The 13,867-nt window shown below is 43.4% G+C and overlaps 1 protein-coding gene across 5 annotated transcripts in view; it reads right to left on the reverse strand.

Annotated features, from left to right (window-relative positions):
* Positions 1-13,867, reverse strand: part of RUNX2 (RUNX family transcription factor 2) — a 122,746-nt gene that overhangs the window by 50,121 nt on the left and 58,758 nt on the right. For 4 of the 5 annotated variants that reach the window (XM_032409719.1, XM_032409723.1, XM_032409722.1 and 1 more), the window contains exon 4: positions 6,883-7,056. The exons of the other annotated variant lie outside the window; for it this stretch is intronic. In XM_032409719.1, coding sequence (XP_032265610.1) covers positions 6,883-7,056 — 174 coding nt within the window. The remainder of the gene's footprint in view (positions 1-6,882; positions 7,057-13,867) is intronic. 5 annotated transcript variants of the gene reach the window in all.

A 13,867-nucleotide genomic window follows, 5' to 3' on the forward strand; every position in this document is an offset into this window, starting at 1 on the left:
TAATGAAGCCACAGCATCTTCAGTTAATAAGGGAATTCCTACTGACAGAAGTCTAGAAATCTTTATGAAGCTGATCTAAGGACGCTGCTAACAGGCTAAGAAACAGCATGACATACTGACCACCAGCTTTCCACGGGGTCTTCCTGAGCCTTATTCTTCAAAGCCAGCACAGGATGAACATGAATTCTGCTCTTCTTCATAAGGTGCCTTCCAGAGCTGAATGGATGGGCAATTACACATAATTTGTACTATTTTCTCATAAGGACGGTAACCAGTGACCTCCTCTAAAGAGATTTCCAGCTCACAGATGTGCACGGCAGCAGCAAATTTACTTGGCTATCCTGCTCAAACCATCTCAAAGGAAGAAGATGGGACAGGACTTTCTGATAACTTCAGAAATTAAACCAGAGCACCACCAAAGTAAAAGAACTGTACTTTCAGTCAGCCTTTCAACTGAATGCGGTGATTGCAGTTCTTTCAGATGCGAGATGCCTACAGGTGAGTAAGACCATGGTGGTCATAAAGCATGAAACCTCGCTTATCTCCCCCACTCTCTACACCACACCACCCTCTCACGCTGATGGCACCTGTGGTCACTCTTCCTGCTAATGGTCCCCGGGCCTTGCTCTCCCTCACACAGCCACCGCCCACCACCCCCCAACCCCATGCCCATGTCACCTCCCACCTTGTTTCACATTAAAAGGAAAGGATTATGCTAGTCAGTGTTTCAGTGTGAGCACAGTGGACTCAGGCCCAGGACAGCCAAACATACACAGCCCAAGCTCAGCTGGCCCAATTGGCTGAGATCCTCTTTGCATTTAAAGGTGCGTTGTTGGCCAAGGGAATAGGGAATCAGACCAAAGTTGACTTCAGTCAATGTAACTGCTGATCAGATTATTCCTCTACATGATGTCTGGCCAAGCTGCTTTTTGAGATATTTCTAAAAGTGTTACCCTGAATATATACTCACATAACTGTAATTTAATCATTAAAAACAATTTTATTGCACTTTAGAGCATAATTCAGATACTCCTAACGCATCCCTTTTATGAAAATATCATCTCTGGGGATTCTAAATACTATCCAATGGGGAAAAAGGAAAGAAATTAGTCCCCTAGGACACGTATCACTGAGATTGTCAGCAATATGGCCGACTTGATAGGGATGAGGGTAACTGCCTACTAAGAATGTGGAGCTCACAATCGACTATAATGGCTGAAGAAGCTTTTAGTGAGTCATGTCTCAAAGAAACAACTTCTTCCACCTGTAAGATATGTCCTTTTCAGAATTGTTTTAAAGCTTCAATAAGAACTTCATCCAAAACTAGTTCATTAGTAGGGAAGAACGACATAAATGAAAGTCAGCAGGTACAGAAATGGGAGGAAACACCCATGACAGAAGCATGCTTCAGCCTCCCAAGAGTGCACAGTGGTTAAGGAGCATGGGACCCTGAAGCAATGCACATCTGGCTTCCATTCCTGTATTCACCCCTTCCCAGCTGTATGTGGGACCTTGGGCAAGGTATCTAAGGCGTCTGGCCTCTCAGAATCTCAGCTTTGCCTAATAATGCCGCCTACCTCACAGAGCTGTGGTAAGGAGCATATGAACTGACCTCATTACAGCAATGCCTGGCACACAATATGTATTCAGTAAAGGGTAGCTAATAATAGTTCAATCAAATAGGTACTAGGGTGAGGATAATAATGGGTCACACTTCCTGAAGAAGTCAATGACCCATTCATTCATTCATCACCAAACCAAACTCACAAAGCAATAAGCACTGTGTAAGACAATGGGGACACAGAGGTAAATAAAACATGGCCCTAAACTTTAAAAGCTCAAAGTCTGATGAAGGAGACAGATGTGTAAACAGATAATTGTCACCAAGGGGACCAGGAATATGGGGGCCTTAGGCTCAGTGTGGGTAGGCTGGAAGAAGCCTGACAGAGATGCTGGCATTTGATCTGAGTCATGAAGAAATAAGACAAATGCTACCGTCCTTAACTCTCTCCCGGGCTATAGCAGCAGCTTCCCAAATGATGACCCTGTTCCTACCATTGCTCCTTACGAACCACTCTTCACACAGCAACCAAAGTGATTTTTAAAAAGCATGTAAATTAGATAATGTCATTCTCTTGCTTCACATCCTTTAAGAGCACCCCACTGCAATCAGAACAAAACCCAAGCTCCTTACCAGGTCCCCAAAGACTCTTCGTAATCCATTCCCTGCCTGCCTTTCTGTATTATTTCCACCTACACAGACTTTCTTGCCCCCTGAGCCCACCACGGTCACTGCTTCCTGAGAGCCTTTGCATGACTTTTCCATGGCCTGAAATGCTGTTCCTCATGATCTTCCGAGTTCTTCAAAGAACCATGTCCCAACTTTCTAATCAAAATTACCTTCTTCCTTCCCTAAGTTGCTCTCTAATGCATTACCCTATTTAATTTCTCAGTGCATGGTGTTATCTGAAATTATCTTGTATGTATGCTTATTTATCCATTTACAGACTATATCTAGCACAAAAATGTAAGCTCCTTGTCAGCAGAAACTGGGTCTATCTTGTTCACTGAATGCCTGGCAGACAGTAAGCACTCAAATACTTTTTGAATGAATGAATAACAGAACAGCAGAATGCCCACCCCAAAGGTTAGATGAATGTCCCAATCCACCAAACCCTAAGGGCTAAGTCTGCTTTTTATCATTTGTTTGTTTTAGGTGTAGCTCACCCACCCACAAAGTACTGAGTTTAAAATAGTGATTACCTTGAGTAATATCTCCTAACATAATATCCCTCCTCCACTGCTATCACCACATTCTGAATCCAAAGAAGTAGCCATTTGTGACAGACTAGGTGTTTCCTAGCACCCAGAGACAGGCACCAGATGTCTGAAAGATTAAAAAAAAAAATTGTACAGAGGAAGGAAGCAACTTCCTCAGGAAGCCATAGGAGGCCCTGGGCCCTCAGATAGAACATCAGCCATTCATGACTAGGACAGAATGACACCATGAGACCAGCATTGCAAAGAAGTCAGCCCACCGCATGGCTGGGACCGTTAGCCCCGCAAGAGACAATGGAGAACACGAATATGAAACACTAAATGCCTATCACTTCCTCAGTTCATGACTTCTAACTTCACGTCACCCCTTTTCTGTTGGCAAGTGGGAGAACCAGCAGCAACCATACAACCACAATCATCATCTACAGTCTTGAGGTAAGAGCTTGAGATATCAAGGGGGCCAAACCAATGAGAGGTGACAAACATCTTTATCCAAAGGATTCCATGAACTAAAATGCTGAGGTGACATCCTGCAAAGAAGTTACAAAATCCATTATAGGTAAGGCTCGTAAGTAGAATTTAAAATTAATAATGCAATTATGTAGATCCTACACTGGAATGAAACCAAATGGTTTAACTATGTAAGTATTATACTGAAATGTGATTTCTGCCATTATTGTTCATCACCAGGGAACAATGGCACCCTGGGACAGGAAATTAGAAACAGTTACTGCCAATAACGCATGACATCCCAGCCCTTCTTGTACAGATTTCTTCTCATCTAAACTTTAATTTAGGGGCACCTGGGTGGCTCAGTCGGTTAAGCACCTGCCTTCGGCTCAGGTCATGATCCCAGGGTCCTGGGATCGAGTCCCTCATTGGGCTCCCTGCTCAGTGGGGAGTCTGCTTCTTCCTCTCCTTCTGCTCTTCCCCTCAACTCATGCTTTCTCTCTCATGCTCTCTCTCTCTTTCAAATAAATAAATAAAATCTTAAAAAATATAAAAATAAAAAAATAAACTTTCATTCACTCAACAGTTCACGAGATGCTACCACTGTGCTAGGCACGAACCAAAATAAATCCCCGTAATATATCACTCAAAGAATTTGCAGTCTAGCAGGGTAGGAAAAAATGTGGAAGCTGTAAAATAAGGCAATCTCAACTAAAGCTTAGAGGATGGCTAGGCAGCCTGTAGACAGAGGTGCCAAGACTCTTTCCTAAAGAAGCTAACAGTGACCCTGAAGGATAGATGACACCTTTCAGCAAACAGTAACCACCGGAGGATGAACAGCCTAAGTAAGGGGGTACAGAGAGAAGAACGTGTCCTCAGAGAACAACTACCTTATCATCTGGGGAGAGGATGTGGCTGTGCAAGAGCTGGGAAGGATAGTTCTGTCTTCAATTAGACTTTAACCCAAGGACAGCGCACTTTGCTTCTCCCCCATCCCGTATTACCTAACACCCAATTCTCTACATGTGGTAAGGCTCTAATTCATACTTACTAAATAAATAAGACAATTAACCCAGAGAGAAAAAAAATGAAATTGACTCAACTCACTTGGAAGTTGCTGCTGCTATAGATGTTCTTGGTTCTCTTACTCATCTGAGTCATGGTAGAACCGTGCACACTCTTGGTTTCAGGTAGACCCTTGTATTATGTCACTGACAATACAGGAGCATGGAGAGAAATTCCATACGGCTGGGAGTAGGTAGGCGTGGCGTGTGTGTGTGTGTGTGTGTGTGTGTGTGTGTGTGCGCGCGCGCACGCGCGCGCGCGCCAACATGCAAATCGGGAAGGCTGGAGGAAGTTGTTGGGCCCACTACCTTGTGAATGTTAGAAAAACGAGAAGACCGATCTAGAAATCAATTATACTGGTGCTGTCATCCCAAATGCAGAGCTAATTCTCTCGTGGTTTAATTTCAGAAAGCTATTGGTACCTAGAAATACAACTGTTTTATATTTTCATTTTTAGAAATACATCCAGTGAATATATAAATATTATTTGTAATTGATGATGATGGTGTTGCAGCATGGTATTTTATAAGAAAAAACATACTGTATCAGGAGTCGAGAGCCCTAATTCTGCTCTGTCACTAACTTGATGTAGAACTACAGACGAGAAGCTTGACTTTCCTGAGCCTCCCTACAGGGAAGAGGATGACGAGGAGCATTGAGCCCAGTCTACGGAGGCAGTCACGACCTGATCTGCCCAAGCCCTCTCCTACACCTCCTCAGAGCGTTACTCTCTGCACTTACATCTGCTGCTAAATGGGAGCTCCTCTTCGCCACTCTTACTGGCCTCTTGGTTAATTGTATCTAAGACACCTTCAGTTTCTAAAATGTCCTCTGGTTCTTTTTTTATGATGTCATCTTTAGGTCTGAGGGCAAAGCCTTGAGAAAAGCATCTTCTTAAGTGGATCTAGCAACACCCAGTTTTCAAAGGCCATTTTGAAAGCATTCGTCATTCGCCAAATGTAATAGGCAGTTAAGGATGAGATTATAGGAATCAAACATTTAAAGAACCCAGGGATTGCCAAATCACAGAACATGTATATTTCTCATATATATTTTATTAGCCACCATAAGTCCCTTACAAATCATATATAAACACTTTTATATATGTATCCAAATGTTTCCATACACACATATGGTCTAAAGATTACTATAAAAGGAGAGCTATTTATGGACCTCAATCAAAGATCTAAAGCCCACTACTTTAAATGCAGTAGCACCTAGAGCTACAAGCTTCAAATTCACAAGTTAGTGTGAATTTCAGCCCTGCATTTTTATCAAGGACATATGTCTAGTAAAGGCACTAACCTTTTGATTCCTACATATCAACATTTAGAGACTTATTTAGGCTAATACATGGCTATTCTTCACAGAGTTCTAATGTTCTTCTCTGATGCAGAACTCTGGTTCTCTTTAGTGTTTATTTTTATAATTCTGCATTATTTTTTAAATATATACTCAGGTATACCCTTATATTCAGACTAATACATATATATACCTACAGAATCCTACTCTAAGTAAACATCCAAGAAGACATATACCTAATATGGGCAGGAGAGATAGAGAGGTAGGTCATTCCATTTATAAACGATTATGTTTATAAACCATTAAGGACACTCAACACCTAACCACTATCGACCAAAACCTAACCATTAGAACAGATCCACGTTGAGAGTTTACTGTACATTTTGCTTTGAGTTATTTTCCCTCCATTCTAGTCCACCCCTGCCAACAACAGAAACTAGATGACATGACTAGGTGACATTAGCTCTCAATACTTGTGATCAGCAAATTAAAGATCTATGATGATTGACACACTCCTCTGTCACCATGACCTAAAAGCCATCACACTAAAAGCAAGATCTGTTTTTGCACAAGTGGGGTAGAAAAAAGAGAGAGAGAGAGAGAGTTGGGAGTCTCACTGCACCAAATGTGAATGATTAGTTTGCAATGCAACGCTGAAGTTAATTTTTAAGAAGAAAGGTAGTAAGCAGCTTACTAGAATGTAGTATCAAGAGAAATGCCGCATTAGGACCCGGAGCTAAATGTGAATCAGCAGCAAAATCTGTCTGCCTGATGAGCCGCTCATTGACCTGGCCGTATACCCACCCATCAAGGCTTCCTGTTAGCCCTGGGCAATCGTCAAGCACACTTAATGAAATAGTTATCCGTGTAAGACATTTAAGCCCAAATCTGAGACAGTAACACTAATTTCCTAATAGTGAGGGTGTGATGCTCTCCCCTGCGCCACCTGGGGCACGGTCCAGAAACTTGTAACAAACATTCTCCCAGAGAGCATAGTTATTACCATCTGCCCGTGTGCAGCACGACAGTGCTCCAGAGTGCAGCATCAGCAGCGACTTCCCCCAAAGTTCATCCCAAAGTTACTGCACACTGGAATTTGTTTTTTATTAAAAAAAAAAAAAAGAAGAAGAAGAAGAAGTTCCGTAAGATCCTTCACGGCTTGATTCCTTCATAATAATAAAGCCATTTCACAGCCCAGGAGTATTGCCGTGAGTCCGTCTCACGCGGCAGCCCCTCACCCCCAGCCTGCCGGAGCGTGTGCAGGTGAAACCTAGGAGTCTGTCTTACCTGTAATCTGACTCTGTCCTTGTGGATTAAAAGGACTTGGTGCAGAGTTCAGGGAGGGCCGTGGGTTCTGAGGCGGGACACCTACTCTCATACTGGGATGAGGAATGCGCCCTAAATCACTGAGGCGGTCAGAGAACAAACTAGGTTTAGAGTCATCAAGCTTCTGTCTGTGCCCTGGAAACAGCAAATCATAAAATAAAAGCATATTAATTAGCTGAACAATCGACCATACTAAATAGATATGTGAACATACATACTGGGGGGTTTGAGCCAAGGAATCATCAATATTGATATTTATACTGAAATGTCTCTATTATGCCTTCCATTTTAAGCAGCTTTATAAGCATCATCTGGCGGCAAGCGTTCCTACCCCTGGTCTACGAATGGAGAGCTGAGGGTCCCAGAGGGTGACTCGGAGTCGAGCATCAGTAGCGAGGCCAGGACGCTGGAACTCTGGAGAGACTCTCTGGGTGCCTCCTCTCTTGGTGACGGTGGGAAAGGTAGTTGTGTGCTGGGGTGTGTTTGCTTGTTTCACGAAGGAGGAAACTTCCCCATAGTTCAGAGAGTCTGTGCATGTCACACTTATTATCCCAAAATTGGGGTAGAAACAGAGACAAACACATTTGTCAAAGGGAAATTTCCAAGATGACCATAAGTGACTTTTCTTTTTTTATGTTACAACTACACCTCACTGTGACTCTTTTCTGAAAAATTAAAACTCAAACCTAGAACCCCTTTAAGAGGAAAAAAATATAGTCAAGGAAACTCAAATTCTCCAGGGGAATCTGGATATTTTGTGAGACCCTAAAACCTAAAAGCATATGATAAACTATGTTAAGTCAGAGCGAATGTTTTTGATTCTGTATAAGAAATTGAAAAATACCCTTTGGGTTACCATGTGAATGTGAGAATCCATTATTTAAAAAAAAAAAAACACTTTGTCTCTCTTCTAGTTTATTCAAGTCTAAAATCTAAGGACATTCTAGATATTAAAGAAATATGCAAATTAAAATATAACTAAGGTCCTAAGGCTTTTTGAAAATCATGAAATCATTCTCAGCAAGTCTTGGTGCAAGTATAACAGAAAAACCTCTGAATCTTGGTGCTACATAAGTTAAGTGCACATCTGTGGAGTGGCACAGCAGTGGACAAACATGATAACGCCTCATACATGAATGGAAATATACTATAGATTCCTTCCTCCATATTCTGTACCAGAATGAGGACTTAATATGTTACCCCAACATACTGTAACTGAAACTGAAGCTGATTCAAAGAAGAGCCATTAAGGGGCAACTGGGTGGCTCAGTCAGTTAAGCCTCCGACTCTTGACTTCATCTCAGGTCATGATCTCAGGGTTGTGAGATCAAGCCCCGCATCGGGCTCCGTGCAGGGCAGGGAACCTACTTGAGATTCTCTCCCTCTCCCTCTGCCCCTCCCCCCCACACACATGCTCTCTCTCTCTCTAAAAAAAAAAAAAAGAAGAGCCATTAAGGTGATAACTGGAATCAGAATTTGCCCTTTGAAGAAAAACTGAGGGAATCAGGATTATTATCCATAAAAGAAAAAAAAAAAAAGCCCAGAAGGAGGACTGTTAAGAGCCTTTGAGAATGAGGAGGTATATTCCATGGGTAGCGAGAACACCTCATCTTCCTCTTGGTACCGGACAAGAGGAATCTATGAGGAGAGGGTTAAGGTGAACATTAGAATTCCCAGCTATAAGCTGTCTTCATAAGACAAATTCCTTATTTTATTTGCCCCAAAATGTATTTTCCTGTCTCCTTTTTCATTGCCTACCCAGCCCAAAGAAAACAGACAGGAAGCCAAGGCTTGGTAATATGAGTGTAGCTGTCTCCGCAGCCAAACATGTTCCAAATAGGCCCATTAACTGAAATGCACCCACCACCCTATTTCCTGCCAGCGTCAGTCTGGGGCATCTGCTGGAACGAGGGACAGGGAGACCAGGAGAAAAAGTGGTCAGGGAAAGTCATTGTTTTTTATGCTGCTTTCCCCATTGTTTAGGACTTCTTATCGGGATTATGAATAGATTTTAGAACTCAACGGGGCCTTTAGAGATGACCCCAACAGCCCCCAGACTGCCAGCAAGCAAGGTGCTCATAGACAAAGCAACTCAGTAAGGCCTGCGGAGGTCAAACAAGGAGCCTGTGGTCTTCAGCCATTGGCCAGCTCGGCCTGGACGGCACACGGTTCCTGTCCTAGCTGAGCAGCTTCCCACTCATCGTGTGGCACCACCAGGGCTGGCATTCTCGCTCGATCTTCCCTCCCTCTCACGGCTGCCATGGAGGACTGAAAGTCTCCCAGTCGACACACAGAAACACCTAAGAGCTAAGCCCTGTGCGGTGCCAAGGCTGGTTTTCGACGCAAGCAGAAGCAGCCGCGAGGATTCGATTACAAAGTTAATAGCTCCCCCATTACCCCACACAAACTTCCATCAGCGCATCTTGCTGGGTCTAACTAGTTTCACAACTGGGAAATTATATAGCACTTGTCCCCGTCAGATCCATGGATTCTGTTCCTCACACACATACAAAAAAAGAAGTATTGGTGTGGTGTTGATACAGCTGTAAACATTAACAAGAGAGCTTATGGAATTGTCCCAGGAAGTTATTTTTTTTAATAGGCCACATTTTCGGAATGGCAGATTCCCTGAGGGCTAAGGAGAGGGCTACACCATCTTGCATGGCTCCTCTAAACACTGGGACTTTATGTGGCTCTGGGTCACAAGTAAACTTCATAAAGCCTTGCCTCTGCTTTCCACAGCCGTTTCCCTGGGCTTTCCTGGAGACCGTATGAGATGTGAGCTCAGCATACGGATGGGTGAGTACGCTTTTTTTTTCCTCTTAGCCCAAGGCTTCAGGGAAGCCACAGGAGGTTGTAGGCGAGAATAAAGGACCTGAAGCAGCACTGCTAAGTACGAAAAATGTAAGAGCAGGTGAAATTTTAAAAGCCTCAATAACCTTCTGGAAATTACCTTCAAACACGAGCTACCAAGTATCTACAGACACTTAGCATAATTCAAGGAATATCTGTCCGTGGCTGCGTACATACAAACAAAAGGATGCGTTTTTCCTTGTAGATGTCGGCCCCTTCATAGCCACCACCACAACCACAACAATATTCTTACAGCACAAGGAAGAACAAAAGCTGAACAGGTTCTTCATCTTTCAACCATGACAAACACCGGCTACCACTAAACCACATCAGGGTTAGCATGCGAATTATGGGCTGAAAGAAGGCGTTCTTCAGTCCTCCACACTCAAGGAGTCGCTTCAGAAATCGAGAGCATGGAAGACAAGGGCACACTGAGTTAAATCAAAGACAGGGGACTCTGCCATGGTACACGGAGAACTGAACGTCAGCTGAAGGGCCGAAGAGTGTCTTCCAAACAGGAGGAAGGTATAAAGAATGGGAAACTTTCTCCCTTGGGCAGTGGCTCTTCCACTCCAGCTAGATAAGAAAATCCTCCGGGGAGCTTTGAAAAATATAGATGTCCAGACCCCACATAAGCTCAATTAAATCAGAATCACTGGGAAGTGGGTCCTGGGGAGTTATTTTGTACAAGCTTCGAGCATGATCTGGTGTGTAGCCAAAGCAGAGGACCACTGCCCAAGATGACCTCACCGTCCCACCTACTCGATGCCACCTGTTTGCTCCAGTGACACCCCCATTTCTGAGGTAAGCTCTGACCTCTGTCCTGAGTTCCAGGTCTGTAGGTCCCATGGCCTACTGGACTCTCCCCTGGGAAGTCTAAAAGATACCTTAAATGCACTATATTTAAGACACAGTTCTTGACTCTTCCTGCCAAAGAACCCTATTCCTCTCTAGGAGTACCCTCACCTCAGTAAGTGGCACCAGCCAAAAACTTAGACATGGAAGCCAAAACTTAGACATTTTCCTTGATTTCCCCTTATCCCTCACTCCTCACATTCAATCTATTACCAAGTCTTGTCATTTCCATCTTGAAAGTATATCTCAAAGCCACTTAGTGCTCTCACTTCTACTGGTACAACCCTAGTCCAGGACCCCATCATCTCTCTCTGGGCATCTGACATGGTCTACTTGTACTTTCCCATCCCAAACCTCTCCATATTCCCAAAATGCTCTCCCCCCTATTTCTCTGTAGGGCCCCCTCCTTCTCACTCCTGCAACCTCATAGTGAACACCACTCCTATGAGAGGTCTTGCCTGCCTACTATACCCAGAGCAGGTTTCCTCTGCCTTGAGCACACCCTCCCTTTATGTCCTTTATGGCTATTACCACAATCTGTACTTATCTTGTGTATTTGTCTCCTCTGCAGGATAGAAGCCCCATGAGGATGAGTGCTCTGTCTTGTTTAAAGTTGTACCCTTACTTAGTACCTGCCATATAGTAGGTGATCAACAAATATTTATTCAATGAATGAATGTTCTCCTCTTCTAGATAAATGTCCTGGTGGAGAGAAAACTTTTTGGCCCAGGATATCATAGTATAATGCTATCTTTCCTCCCCCCCCAAAAAAACCCTTCTTTTATTTGGCAATCTAGTGAATCCAGTGGGCAAAGCCTTTCTTTAGAGACTTATTGGTGCTTGCTAAGAAATTTCCCTAAAGGACATTCATTTAAGTGAATGGTTAATTGCTTGCTTGCTTTCTGAAAAAGCCCTCACTTATAATTCTTCAGCACTGTTGCAAGTCATTTAGAATCAGAGCACTGAAAGGGACAACAGAAATCATCCTGACTCTACATTTCAGAGCACTGTACTTCTTTTATGAATAAGGACCCTGAATCCCTGAGCAGAGAAGTGACTTGCCCAAAATCACATAGTTAGTGGCAGGACTAGAACTCAGGGTTTCTGACTGCTGGTCTCAGGCTCTTTTCCCTCCCACTGTCAACCAGCTTATTTTAGAGTATAACACTGCAGCACCAGGGGAAATCATGGTCAAAGTGGATTTAAAATGGAAAAAAAAAAAGTAATTTTCAGAAACAATTTCTTTCAAAAAGTTGAGTGTATTTGGCTGAATATGACTTTTGTTGCAATAAACTCAGGGGCATGAGAAGAAAGCATGATCCAAAGGTCACAGCATTCACACATCCTTAGAGCAAAGACGCATGAGGAACAGTTAGGTCCCTAAGCAAGAGTGCAGCTGATTGTCCCATCCCTCTCCGCCCAGCTCTGGTAGCGCAAGGGGCCCGCACTCACAGAGGCCAGTTGGGAATGCTGCCATTAGGATTTCTGCTTAAAAGATCACGCATCTGAAAGGGGTACGTGAAGACCTGGAAACTGTGTTGCATGAACTGCGAAAACAAACTTGCCTCTCTGATGGGTCCCATTTTGCCCATTTTTATAAAAGTCTACTGAGAACTGCATAACAACGGTGGAAAGCAGTGTGGGCGCCCGGCCAGACCATCACACTCTATGCCCTGTACTCACAGCGGGTGCAGTACACATCAGCTATCCTTCCCCCAAAGGGAAAGACGGACTCCTGAAGGATGCCCAAAAGCACCTCCAGAAGAGTGCACCTTCCAAAAACAAGGCAACTTCACCAAGAGGGCACCATGTCATGGCAGGCCTGCTCTCATGTGGTGCAGGAGGGTCATTTCGTGGATCACTAGGGCATGATGTATGGCAGCTCGCCTTTTTAACATCAGTATTCTAAATCGATTTTAAGCGCTCCCGTCTCTTATTGGGTATCTACTTCCATCCTGGGTATCATTTTCAAATAAAATAAATAAAGTGAAAAGGCAGAGGGACCCTCTGCAAGGGACCCTCAATCAGGAACCAGTACGACGTCCACGTCCGGATCGGTTAGTCCAGCTAGCATGTGCGTGTGCAGGGCATCTGCCCACATGCAAGTCTCCCCAGGCATTGGAAGGAGGAGGAGAGAGACATTCTTCAAGATAATGTCCTTGTCCTCCAGCAGTTCACAGTTTAGGAGGAAAGAAAGACGAGCCATGAAGTATAACTGAAGAAGGTTGTGATGAGGGCAATGACTAAAATGCTTAGGTTTGGGGATCAATTGAGGAAATATGAATACAGACTATTTTAAAATATTAAGGAAGTGGTGCGTTTTGAGATTATGTAAGAATATGCCCTTACTTTTTAGAAGAGCTAACCAATATATTCAGGGGGTAAGTGTCGTGATGTCTGGTATTTGCTTTAAAACCTTTCAGCAAAATATTAGATGAAGCAAATATGGCAAAATGTTATTAGTTATAAAATAAGGTGATGGGTATATGGGATTTTATTAAATATAACCTCTTTTAATATGTTTGAAATTTTTCATAATAAAAGGAAAACTTAAAAAGAAAACCAATAAACTGCTCTGGGAAGAACAGGAAAGCAACTGATATTTGACTAAAAGGAAAGAGGAAGCTCTCACTGATGAGATCATTATGTCCTAGAAGGTCGAGTAGGATTTTGATAAGCAGAGAGGAAAGGAGGAAAGCTAGCTGGAGGACAAATGACAGAAACATGATAAGAAAGATCTTGTGAGACAAGATAGTGTTGAACACGTATGGGATGCGAATCTCAACACAGAAGCGCGCTGTTCTTCAAATCACTTGATGCCTCTAGTTTCTCAACCACACATTAGTTCTTTTAAACTCTGCAATCTCTATGGGAACCTGCCCTTTGTAGACAGATCTTCTTATCCCCTGACTAATGAAACGATCCTTGGGCAGCCCAGGAGCCTCCTCTGCCGGGCATTCAGGCTTCCCTGGAGGACGGGGCGACCTCCAGAGATGTTAGCTAATTTTGCTGTCAGCAAGTGTGCGAGAGGAGGAGACCTGGTCCAGTACTCAAGGGCTCAAGCCCCAGGATATTCAGAACATTCAGATTTTCTGACAATGATCCTTGGAGTAAAAAAGCAAGAGTTGCCATTTTTCAGAGTAAACTGGATATACAGCAATGAAGCTGCTGCTCCACAGCAGGTCTGGAAAAACAACAAAAATGAAGCCTTGGTTCCAATCTCTCTACCCTGAAAGTG

This window comes from Phoca vitulina, unplaced genomic scaffold (genome assembly GCF_004348235.1).
Source record: "Phoca vitulina isolate PV1807 unplaced genomic scaffold, GSC_HSeal_1.0 scaffold11, whole genome shotgun sequence".
Classification (NCBI taxonomy): Eukaryota; Metazoa; Chordata; class Mammalia; order Carnivora; family Phocidae; genus Phoca; species Phoca vitulina.